Raw genomic sequence first — 19,995 nt, forward strand, 5'->3', positions numbered from 1 at the left:
GTTGGACGGCATTACCAACTCAACGGACATGAGTTTGAGCAAGCTCTGGGAGATGGTGAAGACAGGGAGGCCTGGCATGCTGCAGTTCATGGGGTCGCAAAAAGGACATGACTGAGAGTGAATAACAACAAGTAAGAAAAAAGGGAGCTACTTGATTTGGTGCTTTAGCTGAGTGAGGCAAGTTTCAGTTTAGTTGCTCAGTCATTTCAGTTCAGTCGCTCAGACACAGTTTATGTTACGGAATTTCGAAAAAGAACTTGGTTAAGGATGATACATAGGGGACCCAGCTGAATATGACTGATTTTCTTTCATTCACTCATTCATTCAATTCTAAATGAGCTATAACTACATGCTTAACACTGTACCAGGCACAGTGGGAGATACCAAAGACTGTTTCAATGAGTAACTTACCATCCAGTTAGAAAAACATGCCTCACATGGAAACAATACAAGGCAATACATTGTTGTCAAATGATGATTAGCTAGGATTTATGAAGTACTTTTCTATGAGCCAGGTATGGTGCTAAGTGCTTTATATTCATCCTCTTGTTCAAAGCCACCCTAGGAGGTAGGTGCTATCATTATTCCCATTTAAAGACGAGAACATTGAATTTCAAACAAGTAAAACATGCTAAAGTTCACACCACTTGTAAATGGCAGAACTGGAATTTGAACTCAATTTGAACAGATTCCAAGACCTAAACTCTCGCTAAAGAAACATGGGAATTCAGAGTATGGGGAGGACTAATAGAGAAGAGCTGAGGGGGCCCTTAAAGAAAAGAGGCTTCAGAAAGGCGAGGAGGAGGTCTACTGGGTCAGTTCAGTTCAGTCGCTCAGTCGTGTCCGACTCTTTACGACCCCATGGACTGCGGCACGCCAGGCCTCCCTGTCCACCAAGCATACAGTAAATGCATGGAGAGTAGCAAAGGAATTTAGGAAAGGCTATTAGCTGAACTGTCAGATTATGGGACCAGATTTTGGTAGAAAATGAATAGTGGGCTGAAGATGGTAAAAAAACAGTGGGTAATTAGCCACGAAACACGAATGCCAAGTTTCAAGTTGTAGGCCTGGAGGTGGACCGCAGTTCAGGCCAGGTGAGCTTCTCCCAGGTGCCTAGTGTTGAGGCTGCAGGCGCGGTGAGCAGCTGGGGTACCCTGCCCTGCCCCTGTCCCTCTCCTCTCCTCTCTGAGTCCCGCTAGTCTGCTTCCGCTCGTGGGCAGAGACGCGCCAGGGCAGAGCTGCTCTTCTGGCCTGCGGAGGGGTGCCCAGGCAGCAGTGGTGGGCGGGCCTATTTCTCCCCACCAGGAGCCCTCCCTACGACCGCTTGAGAAGCCCCGTCGCCCGCCCCGCAGCCAGTTCTTTATCTCCCGAGCTCTCAGCTAGCTGCTCCGCAGCGCGGGCGGATCTGGAGGCGGTGCTAGAGGGCGGGGCCAGGGATGCGATTGTGAGCTCATCTCAGGGGAGGGCGGGCCACCGTCCAAGCGTTTTAGAGGAGTTCTGCGCCTCCGGCCCGGCTCCGCGGGTGGCGCTCCGCGCGGGGGCGTAGCGGGAGGCGGGCCTGGGGCGGGTCCAGGGGGCGGGTCCTGGACCTTCAGATGCCCGCGACGGAAGGGCCTGTTTCAACATCCCCGGCTGTGGTCGGCTGCTGGCGGCGAGGTAAGGGGCTCAGAGAGGCAAACTGGTTCCCGCCCGGAGCCAAGTTCCTCGCTACTCTCGCGGGCCACTTCGTTTTCCTTCCCCTGTGGGCCGGGACTCGGGGGGTTCGGTTCCGCGTTGGGGGCGCGGCCAGGGGCGGGACTGTGAGTAGGCTGCGGCGGGCGGGAAGGATAGAGTTCGTGGCCGGCCTCGAGGCCGCCTCGCGACCGCCTGCAGACCGTTCCTGCCTCACGCCCGGAACCCAGTTCCCTACTTCTCCCGCGGGGTTGCCAGGGACCCGCGAGCGTCGGGAGCGCGTCGGGCCTGGTCGAGGCGGGGTCTCCGCCTTCGCGCCTTTCTACTATAGGAAAACTAGCTGGCTGGCTTTCCAGTCATACTTTGGTTCTGTCGTTTTTAAAAGCCCCTACGTCTTACCACCGGGCTCCATCCCGAGAACTGACCGAGGCTGTGACTGTTTGGGAACCAGGCCCGCTCGGCGGCCGCAGCCCGGGCGACCCGCCTCTTTGCAACGGGTCGGACGCAACGCGGAGATGAGGAGCAGGAGCAATTCCGGGGTCCGCTTAGACGGATACGCGCGGCTGGTGCAGCAAACAATCCTCTGTTACCAGGTAAGGAGGGACCACGCCGAATTGCCCTCTCCAGGCACTTATTCTCTTACTCAGATGCTGGGAGGGATGGGGGCAGGAGGAGAAGGGGACGACAGAGGATGAGATGGCTGGATGGCATCACTGACTCGATGGACGTGAGTCTGAGTGAACTCCGGGAGTTGGTGATGGACATGGAGGCCTGGCATGCTGTGATTCATGGGGTCGCAAAGAGTCGAACACGACTGAGCAACTGAACTGAACTGAGGCACTTATTCTCCTACTCAGTCCCCTCTCATGTCTTTAGACTTTGCAGTTATGAGGGGTTTTGTTTTGTTTTGTTTTGTTTCTTTAAATCCAGTTTTGCTAGCCAGTGGTTACTCCTCACCCCTATTCCCACCTCGTCCACTTTCCAAGTCGGGACCGAAGGGCTTTGGGACTACACTTAACGGGATTCTTTGACTACTGTTTGGGATCGAAGATAGGAGCCCTTTTCGATGCCCCGGGTACAAAATGCGTCTTTTTGCATGGACTCAGCTTCTTTCGGATGGAAGGAGGTGTGTGTAGATTGGACAGCACACTGAATGAGGATGGTGAGCTCTGGACTGTGACGACAGTAGACAGGAGGGGAGAAATTCTGGGGTGTGTATCCCACTCCCGGTTGTGTGGTGATGGCTGCTATTCCGCCCTGCGAGGGCCTTAGGGCTTACTCTGTTGCCCTCATTTTACTGATGAGCAGTCTATGGGCCAAAAAGGTTACCGCAGGTAGCAGGATTAGACCCAAACGCAGGTGTTCGCTCAAGCTGGAGATCTGTGAAGCTTCTCATGTGGTCTGACATCTAACTATCTCCTGTTTTGTATTACTCAGCTAAAGTTTTGTGTGGCCCAACATGTAAGACCCCTGGACTATTTTTATTCTTCCTGAAGACAGCAGCTGTGTTGCTTGCCTTCAATCAACAGCAACTATTTATAGGACCTCCATGTCAGAGAAGGAAGTGGCATTCCATGATAGAGGCCTGGTCACTCCCAAGTCACTGACCCTTTTTCCCTATAGCCAATTTCACAGGCTTGTTTCTTCATTCAGGAAATATTTGTTGTGTACCTATTATGTGCAAGGCACTCTGTCTGGTGCTGGGCCTACAAAGAAGAGTAGATACTTGTAGTGCAGTGAGATTCATGTGTAGAGGATAGGTCCACAGTCCCTTGTTTGAAACTCTTGATGTCAGATGCGGTTTGCAAGTCAGAAATGTTTGGATTTGGGGTGGTAAACATATATTGAATATTCCCTAGTAACTGCAATGAAATCTAGGCAGCACCCTTAATCAAACACATTGTTTTCCACATCAGAATGTGGAGATTATCACTGAGTAGGAAAAGTAAATATGGAAAGCAGTTTCACACCAGTTCAGGTCAGCGTTTTGCCATCAAATGAGCTTGCTGAAAACTTATGAAAACACTTCAAGTTCTTAGAGCATATTGGCTTTTGAAATTGCACATGAAGGACTGTGATTCTTATTTTGGGAACCTTGCCCCATTTGGGGAGCATGAAGGAGTACTGGAAGAGATGATGTTCAAGTTGAGAACTGAAGAAGTAGGCCAGCAAATGGGGGGTGACTTTTCTTTTTGCCTTCCTCTTTGAAGCAGATTATAATTACTTACACACAGTGGTTTTAAAATCCAAGTTGAAAATCATTGCCGTTCATTACTGATCAATCTTGGTGATTATGTCACACCTGGGTTTAATCTCTAGCTCTTTCTTCAACTACAGGTGTAGCCATTTCCCACCTGAGTCCAGGCCCTTACCTATAAAATGAGGATAATTAACACCTGTGATTAGTGCTCAGTATGTCACCTGCTCTCCCCGCCTACTGCTGCTGCTGCTGCTACTGCTAAGTCGCTTCAGTCGTATCCGACTCTGTGCGACCCCATAGACGGCAGCCCACCAGGCTCCCCCGTTCCTGGGATTCTCCAGGCAAGAACACTGGAGTGGGTTGCCATTGCCTTCTCCGGCCCCACCTACTACGCATTAGTAAACAGCGCTGTTGGTGGTGGTATAATTTTGATACGTTGTTGTTAGTCCCTGAGTCATGTCCGACTCTTTGTGACCCCAGGGGCTATATAGCCTGCCAGGCTCCTCTGTCCCATGTTATTCTCCAGGCAAGAATACTGGAATGAGTTGCCATTTCCTTCTCCAGGAGATCTTCCAGACCAGGGATCGAACCCAAGTCTCCTGCATTGGAAGGAGGATTCTTTACCACTGCACCACCCAGGAGGCCCTAATTTTGATATAGGCCACACATACTCAGGCCACAAGTCCTTGCCTCACCACCCTGGTCCAGGATGCTCCCTTTCCTGAGGGCCCTGATATAGCTACTAATTGCTTTCTGGTCTTTGAACATAATTATGTCTCCCCGTGGATTCTGTGAGATCCTTAAGCGCAGAGACCTCATCAGTTTTGTTCCTTTGGCATGAAGCAGTGCTCCAGACACATGAAAAGTACCTTTATGTCCTTGGTGATGAAATACCTTCCGCAGGCTCTGAGCCTTCCTAATGACCCAGCTATTGATCCAGGCTTACCTTCCCTCAGGAGCAAAAGAACTGTCTTCCCAGTAAAGCAAATCTGTAGCATTGGACTTTCCTCTCCAACATTTTAATGATTAAAAAACAGTTGTCTGAGCCTTTAGTTGTATTTATTTTGGCGGTAGTTGGTGAGAAGACCTCATGTTTGCCCTGTGTTTCACTTCATGACTGCAGTCAAGCTTTCCTGATTAACCAGAACACTCCAAGTATAGTTCTGTTGGAACTCCCATGACTGTGCACGTGTGGAGCCACAGTCCTTGCCACCTTCCCCCAACTTGAAGCCATCCCACCCCAACAGCTAGTCTTCACAGCTGTAAAGTGCTAACCCATTTAGGGCCTCCTCATCGTTTCTGAGTGATCTTAGGTCACCTATCCAGTCAGTAAACATGAAAGAGCAATTTTATGTTATGCATATTTTAAAAATAATTTTATTTTTGGCATGCTAGGTCTTCATTGCTGCATGGGCTCTTCTCTGGTTGTGGAGAGCTGGTGCTACTCTTTAGTTGTGGTGCACAAGCTTCTCATTTCGGTGGCTTCTCTTGTTGGGGAGCACAGGCTCTAGGGCATGCGGGCTCAGTAGTTGGGGCTCATGGGCTCTAGAGCACAGGCTCAATAGTTGCGGCACATGGGCTTAGTTGCATGTGGGAGCTTCCTGGATCAGGGATTGAACTCGTGTCTCGCATTTGCAAGCGAATTCTTTACCACCAGGGAAGCCCTATGTTAGGCACGTTTTTACCGCAGTAAAAAAAAAAAAAAAAATGAATGAGCGGACTGTAAACGAGTGGTTTCTAAAGTTTATGCTGGATAGGTTTATGCTGTCTTCTATAGAGAGGTGCAGATGTTTATGAGGCAGTTTTCACTGTCAGCTGATACAAGGCTGGCCTCTGTTTCTGATATTTTTTTTAAAATATAGTTGATTTACGGTATTACTTTCAGGTGTATAACTTCATGATGCAATATTTTTATTGTTTTCCATTTAAAGTTATAAAATAAGGGCTATATTTCCCCATGCTGTACAATATATCCTTGTAGTTTGTCTCATACAAAGTAGTTTTTACCTCTTAATTCCCTACCCCTGTCTTGCCCCTCCCCTTCCCTCTCCCCACTAATAATCACTAATTTATTCTCTATATCTGAGTCTGTTTCTGTTTTGTTTTATTCATTTGTTTGCCTTATTTTAGATTCCACATATAAATGATAAAATACAGTACTGTCTTTCTCTCTGACTTATTTTACTAAGCCTAATACCCTCTAGGTCCATCCACATTGTTGCAAATGACAGAATTCATAACTTTTTGTGGTCGAGTAGTATTCCATTATATGTATACACCACATCTTCTTTATTCATCCACCAGTTGATGAACACTTAGGTTGCTTAGGTATCTTGTCTATTGTAAATAATGCTGCTATGAACATTGGAGTGCATGTGTCTTTTTAAATTACTGTTTTTCTTTTCTTTGGATATATACCCAGGAGTGCACTTGCTGGATCATATGGTAGTTCTATTTCTCATTTTTTAAGGGAACCTCCATACTGTTTTCCACAGTGGCTGCACCAATTTACATTCTCACCAACAGTGTACAAAGGTTCCCTTTTCTCCACATCCTTGCCAACATTTGGTATTTGTGTTCTTTTTTATGTTAGCCATTCTGACAGGTGTGAGGTCGTATCTCATTGTGGCTTTGATGTGTATTTCTCTGATTAGTGATGTTGATTGAGCTTTTTAAATTGAGATCAACTTACTTTGATTTCACTTATTAGAAATCACTTAACATTAAATATATTGAACTCATAATTATTCTTTAGTTTGAGATAATACTTTGTTTATATCAGCTGGCATATCAACTAATTTCCCTTTCCTGTGTCTGTGAAAGAATATCTTCCTAGTCATTTGTCAGATATACTTCGAAACTTTATTTGAATATTTAAGGCAAAGAAGGAAAGAGCTATATTTATAAAAGGGTCCTTTTGCACAATTGGTTTTGAATGTACTGAAAATATTAATATAAACTTTAAGGAGTACCTGCTTAGATACTCCTTGAAGTCCCTTGGATGCAAGGAGATCAAACCAGTCCATCCTAAAGGAAATCAGTCATGAATATTCATTGGAAGGACTGATGCTGAAGCTGAAACTCCAATACTTTGGCCACCTGATGCGAAGGACTGACTCATTTGAAAAGACCCTGATGCTGGAAAAGATTGAAGGCAGGAGGAGAAGGGGATGACAGAGGATGAGATGGTTGGATGGCATTGCCAACTCTATGGACATGAGTTTTAAGTAAGCTCCAGGAGTTGATGATGGACAGGGAAGCCTGGCGTGCTGCAGTCCAGGGGGTTGCAAAGAGTTGGACACGACTGAGCGACTGAACTGAAGAAGTTATCTCCAAAGTATTCAAAGTATCTTTTAAGTATTTGTTGACTTAAAATTTTTTTTAAATTCCTAGATTTATTTTGACCCTGAGAAGAAATATTAACTTTGTACATTTTTTCAATATCAGCTCTGTTTGAAGGCTCATTCATAAAAGCGTTAAGTACAAAGTGGTGATAAAAGAATATGGATAGGAAAGAAAAATAGAGACTTCCCTGGTGGTCCAGTGGCTAAAACTCCACGTTCCCAATGCAGGGGGTCTGATTTTGATCCCTGATTGGGGAACTAGATCCCACATGCCACAACTAAGACTGAGAACAGCCAAATAAATAAGTAGATATTTAAAAAAAGAAAAAGAATGATCGAGGCATTGTTCACTGTAACTGCAGATAATTTTGTATAAAAAGCAGACAAGAAATCAGGACACTAAGTAAGTATTGCTATCTAGTCATAACAGAATTTAAAATGAGAATAGGATAACTAAAACATGGAGTATGGAACAAATTGTAATCATAATAAAGACTACTTTGAGGGAAGGTTGAAAGAAGATATAATTATATATTGGGAAATAACGTGGCAGAAGAATGGGAGGAAAATGGAGTTAAAGTATTCTTAAGGCCCTTATGTTAAAAGGAAAGTAGAAGTTTTATATATTTTGAGTCGAGGTTATATTTAAGTCTTACCATTAAAATTAAGTTGAAAAAATAACTTTAAAAATAATGGGAGACTGTCAAGCTACCAATGGTATTTTTCAGAGAACTAGAACAAATAATTTCACAATATGTATGGAAATACAAAAAACCTCAAATAGCCAAAGCAATCTTGAGAAAGAAGAATGGAACTGGAGGAATCAACCTGCCTGACTTCAGACTATACTACAAAGCTACAGTCATCAAGATAGTGTGGTACTGGCACAAAGACAGAAATATAGATCAATGGAACAAAATAACCCAAAGATAAATCCACACACCTATGGACACCTTATCTTTGACAAAGGAGGCAAGAATATACGATGGAGAAAAGACAATCTCTTTAACAAGTGGTGCTGGGAAAACTGATCAACCACCTGTAAAAGAATGAAACTAGAACACTTTCTAACACCATACACAAAAATAAACTCAAAATGGGTTAAAGATCTAAACGTAAGACCAGAAAGTATAAAACTCCTAGAGGAAAACATAGGCAAAACACTCTCTGACATAAATCACAGCAGGATCCTCTATGACCCACATCCCAGATTAATGGAAATACAAGCAAAAATAAACAAATGGGACCTAATTAAACTTAAAAGCTTTTGCACAACGAAGGAAACTATAAGTAAGGTGAAAAGACAGCCTTCAGAATCGGAGAAAATAATAGCGAACAAAGCAACTGACAAAGAATTAATCTCCAAAATGCACAAGCAGCTCATGCAGCTCAATTCCAGAAAAATAAACAACCCAATCAAAAAGTGGGCCAAAGAACTAAACAGACATTTCTCCAAAGAAGCCATACAGAAGGCTAACAAACACATGAAAAGATGCTCAACATCAGTCATTATCAGAGAAATGCAAATCAAAACCACAATTAGGTACCATCTCACGTTGGTCAGAATGGCTGCTATCAAAAAATCTGCAAACAATAAATGCTGGAGAGGGTGTGGAGAAAAGGGAACCCTCTTACACTGTTGGTGGGAATGCAAACTAGTACAGCCACTATGGAGGACAGTGTGGAGATTCCTTAAAAAAACCTGGAAATAGAACTGCCATACAACCCAGCAATCCCACTGCTGGGCGTACACACCGAGGAAACCAGAATTGAAAGAGACACGTGTACCCCAGTGTTCATTGCAGCACCGTTTACAATAGCCAGGACATGGAAGCAACCTAGATGTCCATTGGTAAATGAATGGATAAGAAAGCTGTGGTACATATACACAATGGAATATTACTCAGCCGTTAAAAAGAATGTATTTGAGTCAGTTCTAATGAGGTGGATGAAACTGGAGGCTATTATACAGAGTGAAGTAAGTCGGAAAGAAAAACACCAATACAGTATAATAATGCATATATATGGAATTTAGAAAGATGGTAACGATGTGAGACAGCAAAAGAGACACAGATGTAAAGAACAGTCTTTTGGACTCTGTGGGAGAAGGCGAGGGTGGGATGCTTTGAGAGGGTAGCATTGAAACGTGTATATTATCATATGTGGAGCAGATTGCCGGTCCAGGTTCGATGCAGGAGACAGGGTGCTCAGGGCTGGTGCACTGGGATGACCCTGGGGGATGCGGAGGGAGGTGGGGGGGCTGGTTCTGGATGGGGAACACATGTGCACCTGTGGCTGATTCATGTCAATGTTTGGCAAAACCACTACAATATTGTAAAGTAATTAGCCTCCCATTAAAATAAACTAAAAAGAAAACCTGAAAAAAATTAAAAAATAAAAATAATAGAATAAAGAAAATTTGATCACTCCGGGAGAAGAAAGGAAAAGGGTGCTTGGGGAGTGAGTGAGTGAGTGAAAGTTGCTCAGTTGTGTCCGACTCTGTGTGTCCAACTGTAGTCCATGGAATTCTCCAGGCCAGAATACTGGAGTGTGTAGCCTTTCCTTTCTCCAGTGAGGGGTGCTTGGGGAGTGAGGGAATTTTTTTAAAAAGCACAAAGGACAAAACAGGAAGATGAAAATAAGTCTATAATAGTAATCTCAATAAATGTTAATTTTTAAATTATCCAGATAATAGAAATTAATTTTTAAAAAGTTGTAAATATATATGTGATTTGAGACAAACCTAAAATGGGGGATACATAAAGGTTGAATATATAATTAGTGAGGCAAGATATACTATACGAATGCTAGCCAAAAATAAGTTTGTGTAATTTTATACTAAAAGGTAGAGATTTTGAAATTTAAAATAATTCTATTAGGAATTCAGAAGTGGTGTATTACTAGATGATAAATGGATAGTTCACCAAGAAAGCAATTTTAAACACACAGAATATTAACAACATATCAATAGTTTCAAAATGTTTAAAGCAAAACTTGACCTAACTGCTAACAAAGCCATAGCGGGAGTTTTTAAATTCCTTTCTCTCAGATACTGCTTTATAGATAAAGCAGAGAAATAATTAGGACATAGAAAATTTGAGCACTTGCATAAGAAACATAAGTGGCAGGCAGAGTCACATTTAGGCAGAGATGGGGTTTTTGTGTGGTGAGTACAGTGCAGTGAGAGAGGAGCAAGAGATTAGCAAATAACCCCTATCTGAAATGAACTGTTTGAGATAAAAGATAAAGAGGAATAACTGCCAACTCCTTTTATGTGGCCAGTATCCCAAGATACCATAGTCAAATAAGACATGATATTTATGAAATTATTATTGGAGGAAATTCACTTATGAATATTGATGTAAAGTATAAGGTAATACAGTGAAGCCAACAATGTATTAAAAATAGATCATAATCAAGTAAAGATTATCTCAGTAATACAAGGAAACTTAAGAAAATCTATTAATGTAATACCACATTAAAAAAGGAAAAAAAGGCTTCAACTTTATCTGTAACATTTTATTTTTTAAAAAGAAAGGAATCTGGTATTATGGTGGAATGCTTTCCTTTGTTGGGTCTGAGTGGTGGGTATTGATTACATTGCTTTCCTATGTGTTTGAGATCTTATTATATTGTAAAAATTAAGGCTATATTAATAAACATAGTCTAGGAGTAGCGTAAGAGTCAATTTGGATTCCTTCTGTTCCCTCTTGCCCCACCAAAAAGTGAGAGAATGTACTGATGAGTTAGATCACCAGAATCTGTCTCGGCTCCATCCACTTCTGTGCCTGTCCACTGCCCCTGCCCTAGTCCAGGCCACCACCATCTCATACCTCGACTGCCCCTCTAGCCTCCCAATTGCTCCTTGCTTCCACTCTTGGCCCCTCGTCCCCAGGAGTAAGCATCCTTACATCAGGCACCAGATTGCACTACTCTCCTGCCTACATCCTTCCCATGGCTTTTATCACTCCTAGAATACAATGCAGTGTTCTTCCAAATATTGCAGTCTAGCTGTAGCCTAGCTCTCCAGCTTCTCTCACCACCAGAGGTGTGCTGGTAAAGGGTTAACCAGCTCAGCTGACTTGAAAACTTGGCTTCTTTATCAAGAGCCATACCAGGAGGGAGAAATGAGAGAAAACCACTCCCCATATGTTATGCCCAACAGCAAACTCTTGATCTTTCCTGATATATCTGGATACCACAGCTCATGTGGAGCCTTGAGTCAGCCACCCAGGAGTCTTTTTGACCCCTTCTTTTTTCCTTTCCGGCTTGTATCTACTTCATCACCAAGCTCAGCTGATTTTTTTCTCGGTTCCATCAGCTGCTTCTGCTCCGCTTTGCCATCACCACCCTCCTCGGTAAGCCACCAGCCTTGCCATGCTCTATCCCTGTACTAGCTTCCCCACTTGTCTTCTCTCTGCAGCCACTCTCAGTCCCCTCCCAGCTTTTCTCCAGACTGCAGCCAAAGTGGTCGTCTTCAAAGCAGGTGTGCCCTCCTGCTGACCCTCACTCTGGGTAACATCTTAACCTCCCTTCTACCTTGGCTCCTCCGGGGAAGCCCTCCCTCCATGACACCGTCACAGCATGGCACACATCCCCTTTGCTGCACTTAACTGAGTGGGAATTTTACATCTACTTGTGTGACTTAAAATGAATGAATTCCCACTAGACTATAAAGTCCACTGCACAGGACCAAGGATTTCTTTTAACTACCATTTATTCTTAGCACTTAGCATGTGCGTGTGTGCTCAATCGTATCTGACTCTTTGTGACCCCATGGACTGCAGCCCTCTAGGCTCCTCTGTACATGGAATTTTTCACGCAAGAATACTGGTGTGGGTTGCCATGTTCTCCTCCAGGGGATCTTCCTGACCCAGGGGTCGAACCTGTGTCTCTTGCATTGACAGGTGAATTCTTTACCAGTGAGCCTCCAGGGAAGCCCCTTGGCCCTTAGTACCTGGCGGTTTGTAGAGATTTTAAAAACATTTGATTGAATGAATGAATGAATGAAATAAAATGCTTACCATGTAGTCTGTGTGCTGTAGTATGGGCAGTAGTATGTGCAGTTAATAAATGACTGCTGCTGTTATTATTTATCAGACCTCTACCATCCAAAGTTGCTGCAACCTGTCATCTGATGTTCTTAGTTTCAGTTACTCTAGGAGGAATTTATTTAATAGTCACAATGGGAATGAGAATAGTGGTGGACCAGGGCACGCACAAGCATTCTGGGAAGCACTGAGTCGAAAAGGGGCAGAAGTGACACTTTTAGTCCATAGTCAGACTGATGCTTATCTGGTCTGTGTGTCAGTTCGAGAAAAGAGCATAGATAACATTTTCCCCTTCTTGGTATTATCCCAGGCCCTGCCTTCTGCCTTCTCCCACTTCAGTTCTCTTTAGGGGCAGCCAGGAGGAGGACTTTTGCTGTGCTCTTTTCAGGACAGCTTTTAAATATTTTACTGACAGATGAAAAACATTTGAGTACTCCAGTGAAAATCCTTGAACCTTCATTTACAAACAAAGGACCATGTTTCCAGTTTTGCAGGGATCCAAAAGATCATCTACTGAGATCACCCAGTCTGCTTTTACAGTTGAAGAATTCCAGGCAAGGGAGTTGTTTTTCAGGTGCTCAGTCATATCCAACTCTTTGCAACCCCATATACTGCACCATGCCAGGCCTCCCTGTTCCTCACCATCTCTCAGAGCTTGCTCAAACTCATGTCCATTGAGTCAGTGATGCCATCCAACCATCTTGTCCTCTGTCATCCCCTTCTCCTGCCTTCAACCTTTCCCAGCATCAGGGTCTTTTCAAATGAGTCAGCTCTTCGCATCAGGTGCCCAAAATATTGAAGCTGCATCATCAGTCCTTCCAATGAATATTCAGGGTTGATTTCCTTTAGGATTGACTGGTTGGATCTCTTTGCAGTCCAAGGGACTCTCAAGAGTCTTCTCCAACACCGTAGTTCAAAACCATCAATTCTTCATTATTCAGCCTTCTTTATAGTCCAACTGTCACATCCATACATGACCACTGGAAAAATCATAGCATTGACTATATGGACCTTTGTCGGCAAAGTAATCTGTCTGCTTTTTAATATGCCGTCTAGGTTTGTCATAGCTTTTCTTCCAAGGAGCAAGCGTCTTTTAAAGGAGTTGAAGGGACCTTTTCAAGGTCATCCTTTTTTCTGAGCTGACAGCCCCATGATAAGTACTCAGTCTTGTTGGAAACAGGCCAAAGAGTGGAGATAAATACTTAAGACACACCAGATTGCTGTGAATACCAAATTATGTTGCATTCCCTAATAGAGTGAAGTAAATATCACATCTGCCTCAAAATAATAGGTGAGGAGAACATAATTAATGTTCATAAAATTACATTTAGAGAAGTGGTTCTTAATCAGATGGGTTACAGACCCATTTGAGAATTTAATGATGGCTGAATATCTTCTGGGAAGAATGCTCACAAAAAAGTTCTAGGAAAAAAAAATTCCAGGAATCTCAAGGACCTCTAGCTTTGTGCCCTAACAAAGCCCATCTGTGGACTCCTGACCGACATGCTGGAGAGCCCAGAGGCAGAGGAGCGTGTGTGGTGCCACCATGCTCTCAACCCGTTTTGTTGTTTAGTTCCTCAGTCCTGTCTGATTTTTTGTGACCCCATGGACTATTGCCCACCAGGCTCCTCTGTCCATTGGATTCTCCAGACAAGAATCCTGGAGTGGGTTGCCATTCCCTTCTCTAGGGGATCTTCCCAACCCAGGACTGGAACCCATGTCTCTTGTATTAGCAGGAGGATTCTTTACCACTGAGCCACCAGTGAAGCCTGAGCCTAATAGAATAAAGTCTTATTGAAAATAGCAAATAGAGACATTTGCAATTTTCCTGTTCAGGTGAAAGGGTGCTAGCGTGGCACCCAGTCATCCTTTGACACCTCTGATTTAGGTGTAGCCAGAAGGATTCTCATAGCCCTTGAGTTTGGATCTGTTCTGTAAGTTTTCACAACATGAGGCAAAGGACTAACACCTCAGGCTAAGGAATTTTCGAGAGAGGCAAAGAATTAAAATCTCCTTAAAGAGTAGTAAAGTAATTTACATATTTGATTGTAGCAAAGGGGCCCAGAATGGTTTCTGTGAATTTTGCAAGTTTGAAGATGCGTATTGGGTTCTGGAATGAAGCTAGAATGAAGTGGATTCCTGTAACCCTTGGCTTCCAACCCAGCTTGTTTGCCTATAAGCCACCATTCAGTCATAGGAGATGATAAAAATGCACCAGCCCAGGACAGCTTACAGCTTGTGCATTATTTGTAAACCCAGAGGGTGAAATTTCATCAGCAATTTAGAAAAAGACATGATTTGAAAGTGAGAATTGCACACCTGTGATCTCCCTAGGTAAAACATGAGCCTGCTGCATGTCAGAGCTTAAGTTGTCAACATTATTTTCTGAAAGCCTGAGGTTTACATACCAAATTATGAAAAATCTACCTTTTAAACTGAAGAAAAAAATAAAGGTTACTCACATAACCAGTAGTCTCAATTATAGATGCGATCATTTTAGAACAAATGCTATTATAATTCCTACTTAAAACTCTCAAGCCCAAGGCATTGCCCTTCCCCATCCCCTTTAACGTTTCTAGCAGCAGTTGCTAGAACAAAATTCCCATACACTAAGTGAATTTAACCAGTTTTTGTAATAGAAATTCTCACATTCTGTTTGCCTTACTAGCATAGGGGTGATGGGGAAGGGTGGGAGGGACAAGTAATCATGTGTTTTCAACATTTATCCTGACTTCTTCTAAGTATTTTGTTTGAATCATTAAACAATATATTCCTCCCTTGGAACTGAGCAAGGTGGTAGCATGAACATAGCAATTCTTAATCCAAAGGAAAGAAGACCAAGGGTAGGAGTTAGCTTGGAGGCCTCTGACCTCTGTCCCTTGGAGCATAGGAAAGGAAGTTCCAGAAAGGCTTCGTGGAGGAGGGAGTATATGAAGGAGGGGTGTTTGCTAGAGGGCATTACAGGTGGAAAGAAGAGTGTGTGCACAGGCACAGAAGTGCGAGAGCAGAGCACGTGAAGGAAATATAAATTCAGGTTTTCTGGGGGGCTAGGGAAGGCAGTATGGGTGGTGAGGCTAGATGTGAGAGGAAGAGCCAGCCCATGATGAGCCTTGTATGGGTGCCTGAGGGACTTTGATTTTATCATTGGGTTGGAGAATTCTTGTGTTTTGTTTTGTTTTTACTTTTTATTTTGTATTGGAGTATAAGCCAGCTAACAATGTTGTGAGAGTTTCAGGTGAACAGTGAAGGGACTCAGCCATATATATACATGTATCTATTCTCCCCCAAACTCCCCTCCCATCCAGACTGCCACATAACATTGAGCAGTTTCATGTGCTATACAGTAGGTCCTTGTTGTCCATTTTAATATAGCAGTGTGTACAGGACCAGTGGTAAAGAATCTGCCTTTGACACAGGAGCCACAGGAAACTTTGGTTTGATTCCTGGGTCAGGAAGATCCTCTGGAGAAGGGCATGGCAACCCACTCCAGTATTCTTGCCTAGAGAATCCCATGGACAGAGGAGCCTGCCGGGCTACAGTCCTTGGGTTCACAAAGAGTCAAACACAGCTGAAGCGACTTAGCACGTTAGCACCGGCAACCATAAGTTCATTCTCAGAGTCTGTGAGTCTATTTTGTAAATAAATTCTTTTATATCCTTTTTAGATTCCACATATAAAGGATATCCTTCTCTGACTTAACTTCCCTCAGTGTGACACTCTCTAGGTCCATCCATGTTGCTGCAAATGGCATTATTTCGTTCTTTTTAATGGCTGAGTAATATTCCATTGTATATATGTACCACATCTTCTTACCCATCCCCCTGCTGATGGACATTTAGGTTTCTTTCATGTCTTGGCTATTGTAAACAGTGCTGCAATGAACACTGGAGTACACGTATCCTTTTGGATCATGTTTTTCTCTGGATACATGCTCAGGAGTGGGATTGCAAGGTCAATGGTAGCTCTATTCATACTGTTCTTCATAAGTGGCTGCACCAATTTAAATTCCCACCAACAGTGTAGGAGGGTTCTCTGTTCTCCACATCCTCTCCAGCATTTATTCTTTGTGGATTTTTTGATGATAGCCATTCTGGCTGGTGTGAGCTGATATCTCATTATAGTTTTGATTTGCATTTCTCTAATATTAGCGATGTTTAACATCTTTTCATGTGCCTCTTGGCCATTTGTATATCCTCTTTGGAGAAATGTCTGTTTAGGTCTTCTGCCTGTTTTTTTGATTGGGTTGTTTATTTTGATGCTATTAAGTGTCATGAGCTGTTTGCAAATTTTGGAGACTAATCCCTTTTAGGTCACATCATTTGCAAATACTTTCTTCCAATTTGTGGGTAGTCTTTTCATTTTTGTTTATTGTTTCCTTTGCTGTGCAAAAGCTTTTGAGTTTAGGTATGTCCCATTTGTTTTTATTTCCATTATTCTAGGAGATGGCTTGAAAAAAGGTACTGCTATGATTTATGTCAAAGCGTATTCTGCCCATGTTTTCCTCTAGGAGTTTTAATGTGTCTGATTTCACATTTGGGTGTTTAATCCATTCTGAGCTTATTTTTGTGTGTGGTGTTAAAGAATGATCTAATTTCATTCTGTTTACATGTAGCTGCCCAGTTTTCCCAGCACCATTTGTTGAACATTGTGTAGTCTTGCCTCTTTGTCATATATTAATTAACCATAGGTGCATGGGTTTATATCTGGGTGTTCTTTCCTGTGGGTTGGAGAATTCTGAGCAGAGCAATGAAGTCTTGAGATTTTGGGTTTTTCTGTGACTTCCCTTTGTGGAGGATGGGTTGGAAGGAACTAGTACTAGAGGCAGAGAGAGCAGTAAGGAGCTACTCCGATTTTCTTTTAGGATGGAGGGATTGAAAGAAGGAGTCTGTCCTCTCTGTGCATTCATCTCTGTGCCCTCCAGCTAGAAATTGAACTGCATGCTAAATTAGATAGTTCGATGCTACCATCTAGCTTGTGTCTTGTGTATTTTGCCTTAATATTGCCTCAATCTTAGATTTCTTTAATGGCATCAAGTGTTTTTTTTACAGTATCTAGTTCATCATGGTCATTTAATAAGAACTCATGGTCTTATCTGTCAGGATTCTTTCAGATGTAAGTGACACACCCACCTTAAATGGCCTTTAAGCACGAAAGAGAATTTATTGCTCAAATAACTGAAAAGTCCAAGGAACTGTTCTAGATTCAGGCATGGCTGGATTCAGGAGCTCAAATGATCGAGTTTATCTCTTTGCATTACTTGACCCCGTTTGACTCAGAGTGGCCTTTATTCTCTGCCAGGCTCTCCTAAGTGGTGGCAGAGGTGGTCCCTTGGCAGCTCCAGATTTATCCTTTCAGATTGGTGCCATCTGCAGAAAGAGCTTTTTCTATAATGGCCCCAGACAAAGTCCTGACTGAGAATGGCTCTCAGTTGGTCCAGCCTGGGTCATGTGCACATCCCTGAATTGTGCCTAGATTGGCCAGGCTGGGTCACATGTCCTTCCCTGCAGCCAGGGTCATGACCAGGGGGCAGGCAATAATGGAATCAGCACCTCCCCCCAAGAACCACACAGTCACAGCAGGGAAAATTATAGGCCATTACCAGAAAAAGGAGGAACAGGTACTGGACAGGCAGAGGCTACAGTGTTTCCGTTAGAACAGGAATAAGTATAGGGCTTGAGAGGACACGAACCCATGCCCTCCAATCTGCTTTGAACCTTCCTTTTTATACAAAAGGAAACCACAGATCACAGAAGTTAAGTAATTTGCCCAAGATCACATAGCTAGACTGGCAGCACTGTTTTGCACTCCCACCATGTCTGAGGATTCAAGTGGCTCTATGTCCCTGTCAACACTTAGTTTTGACATTATTTTTTTCTAATATTTTAGATTTTTATTTATTTACTGAAGTATACTTGATTTACAGTGTTGTGTTTCTGGTATAAGCAAAGTGATTGTTCTATACTTTTCCATTATGGTCTATCACAGGATGCTGCATATATTTCCTGTGCTACACAGCAGGACCTTGTCATTAATCTATTTTGTGTATACCAGTTTGTATCTGCTAATCCCAAATTCCTAATTTATCCATCTTTATTTTCTTTCCCCTTTGGTAACCATAAATTAGTTTTCTATGTCTGTCAGTCTATTTCTGTTTTGTAAATAAGTTCATTTGTATCATGTTTCAGATTCCACATATAAGTGATACATGGTATTTATCTTTGTCTGACTGACTTCACTTAGTATGATAATCACTAGTTGCATCCGTGTTGCTGCAGAGGGCATTATTTCATTCTTTTTTAATGGCTGAGTAGTATTCCTGTGTGTGTTTATGTAGTGTGTGCGTGTGTATACCACATCTTCTTTATCCGTTCATCTAATGGTGGACATTGGGGTTGAGTTCATGTCTTGGCTATTGTAAATAATGTTGCTGTGAACATTAGAGTGCATGTACCTTTTCAAACTACAGTATTCTCTGGATATATGCTCAGGAATGGGATTACTGGATCATTTGGTAACTGTATTTCTACTTTTTAAATAATCTCCATACTGTTTGCTGTAGTGACTGTACCAGTCCACATTCCACCAACAGTGTAGGATAGTTCCCATTTCTCCACATCCTCTCCAGCATTTGTTGTTTGTAGACATTTTAGTTATGGCCATTCTGATTGGTGTGAGGTGATACCTCATCATAGTTTTAATTTTGCATTTCTCTAATAAGTAGCAATGTTGAGTATCTTTTCATGTGCCTATTGATCATCTGTATGTCTTCTTTGGAGAAATGTCTATTTAGGTCTTCTGCCCATTTTTTTATTGTGTTTAGTTTTTTGTTATTGAGTTGTATCAGCTGTTTTTATATTTTAGAAATTAAACTCTTGTTGATTGCATCATTTGCAAATATTGTCTCCCATTGCATTGGTTGTCTTTTGTTTATGTTTTCCTTTACTATGCAAAAGCTTTTAAGTTTGATATGGTTCTGTTTAGTTTTACTTTTATTTCTGTTACCTTGGGAGAGTGACCTAAGAAAACATTGCAACAATTTATGTCAGTGAATGTTTTGCCTATGTTCTCTTCTAGGAGTTTGATATCACATCTATGTTGAAGTCTTCAGGATATTTGAATGTATTTATTTTTTAAATTATTTTAATTGGAGGCTAATAACTTTACAATATTGTGGTGGTTTTTGCCATACATCGACAAGAATCAGCTATGAGTGCACATGTGTCCCACCATTCTGAACCCCCCTCCCACCTCCCTCCCCACCCCATCTCTCTGGATTGTCCCAGAGCACCAGTTTTGAGTGCCCTGCTTCACACATCAAACTTGAACTGGTCATCTATTTTACATATGGTAATATACATGTTTCAGTGCTGTTCTCTCAAATCATCCCACCCTCGCCTTCTCCCACATACTCAAAAAATCTGTTCTTTACATCTGTGTCTCTCTTTGCTGTCTTGCATGTAGGGTCATCATTACTATCTTTCTAAATTCCATATATATGTGTTAATATACTGTATTGGTGTTTCTCTTTCTGGCTTACTTCACTCTGTATAATAGCCTCCAGTTTCATCCACCATATTAGAACTGACTCAAATGTATTCTTTTTATAGCTGAGTAATAGTCCATTGTGTATATGTGCCACAACTTCCTGATCCACTCATCTGCTGATGGACATCTGGGTTGCTTCCATGTCCTAGCTATTGTAAACAGTGCTGCAATGAACATTGGGGTA

General features: G+C 42.6%; 1 protein-coding gene across 4 annotated transcripts in view; it reads left to right on the forward strand.

The window, feature by feature from the left end:
- Window positions 1-1,545: 1,545 nt before the first annotated feature.
- Window positions 1,546-19,995, forward strand: part of PHKA2 (phosphorylase kinase regulatory subunit alpha 2) — a 91,753-nt gene continuing 73,303 nt past the window's right edge. For all 4 annotated transcript variants that reach the window (XM_070784765.1, XM_070784766.1, XM_070784767.1 and 1 more), the window contains exons 1-2: window positions 1,546-1,656; window positions 2,057-2,264. In XM_070784765.1, coding sequence (XP_070640866.1) covers window positions 2,187-2,264 — 78 coding nt within the window. In that variant the 5' untranslated portion in view covers window positions 1,546-1,656; window positions 2,057-2,186. The remainder of the gene's footprint in view (window positions 1,657-2,056; window positions 2,265-19,995) is intronic.

Source organism: Bos indicus, chromosome X (genome assembly GCF_029378745.1).
Source record: "Bos indicus isolate NIAB-ARS_2022 breed Sahiwal x Tharparkar chromosome X, NIAB-ARS_B.indTharparkar_mat_pri_1.0, whole genome shotgun sequence".
In the NCBI taxonomy this organism is placed as follows: domain Eukaryota; kingdom Metazoa; phylum Chordata; class Mammalia; order Artiodactyla; family Bovidae; genus Bos; species Bos indicus.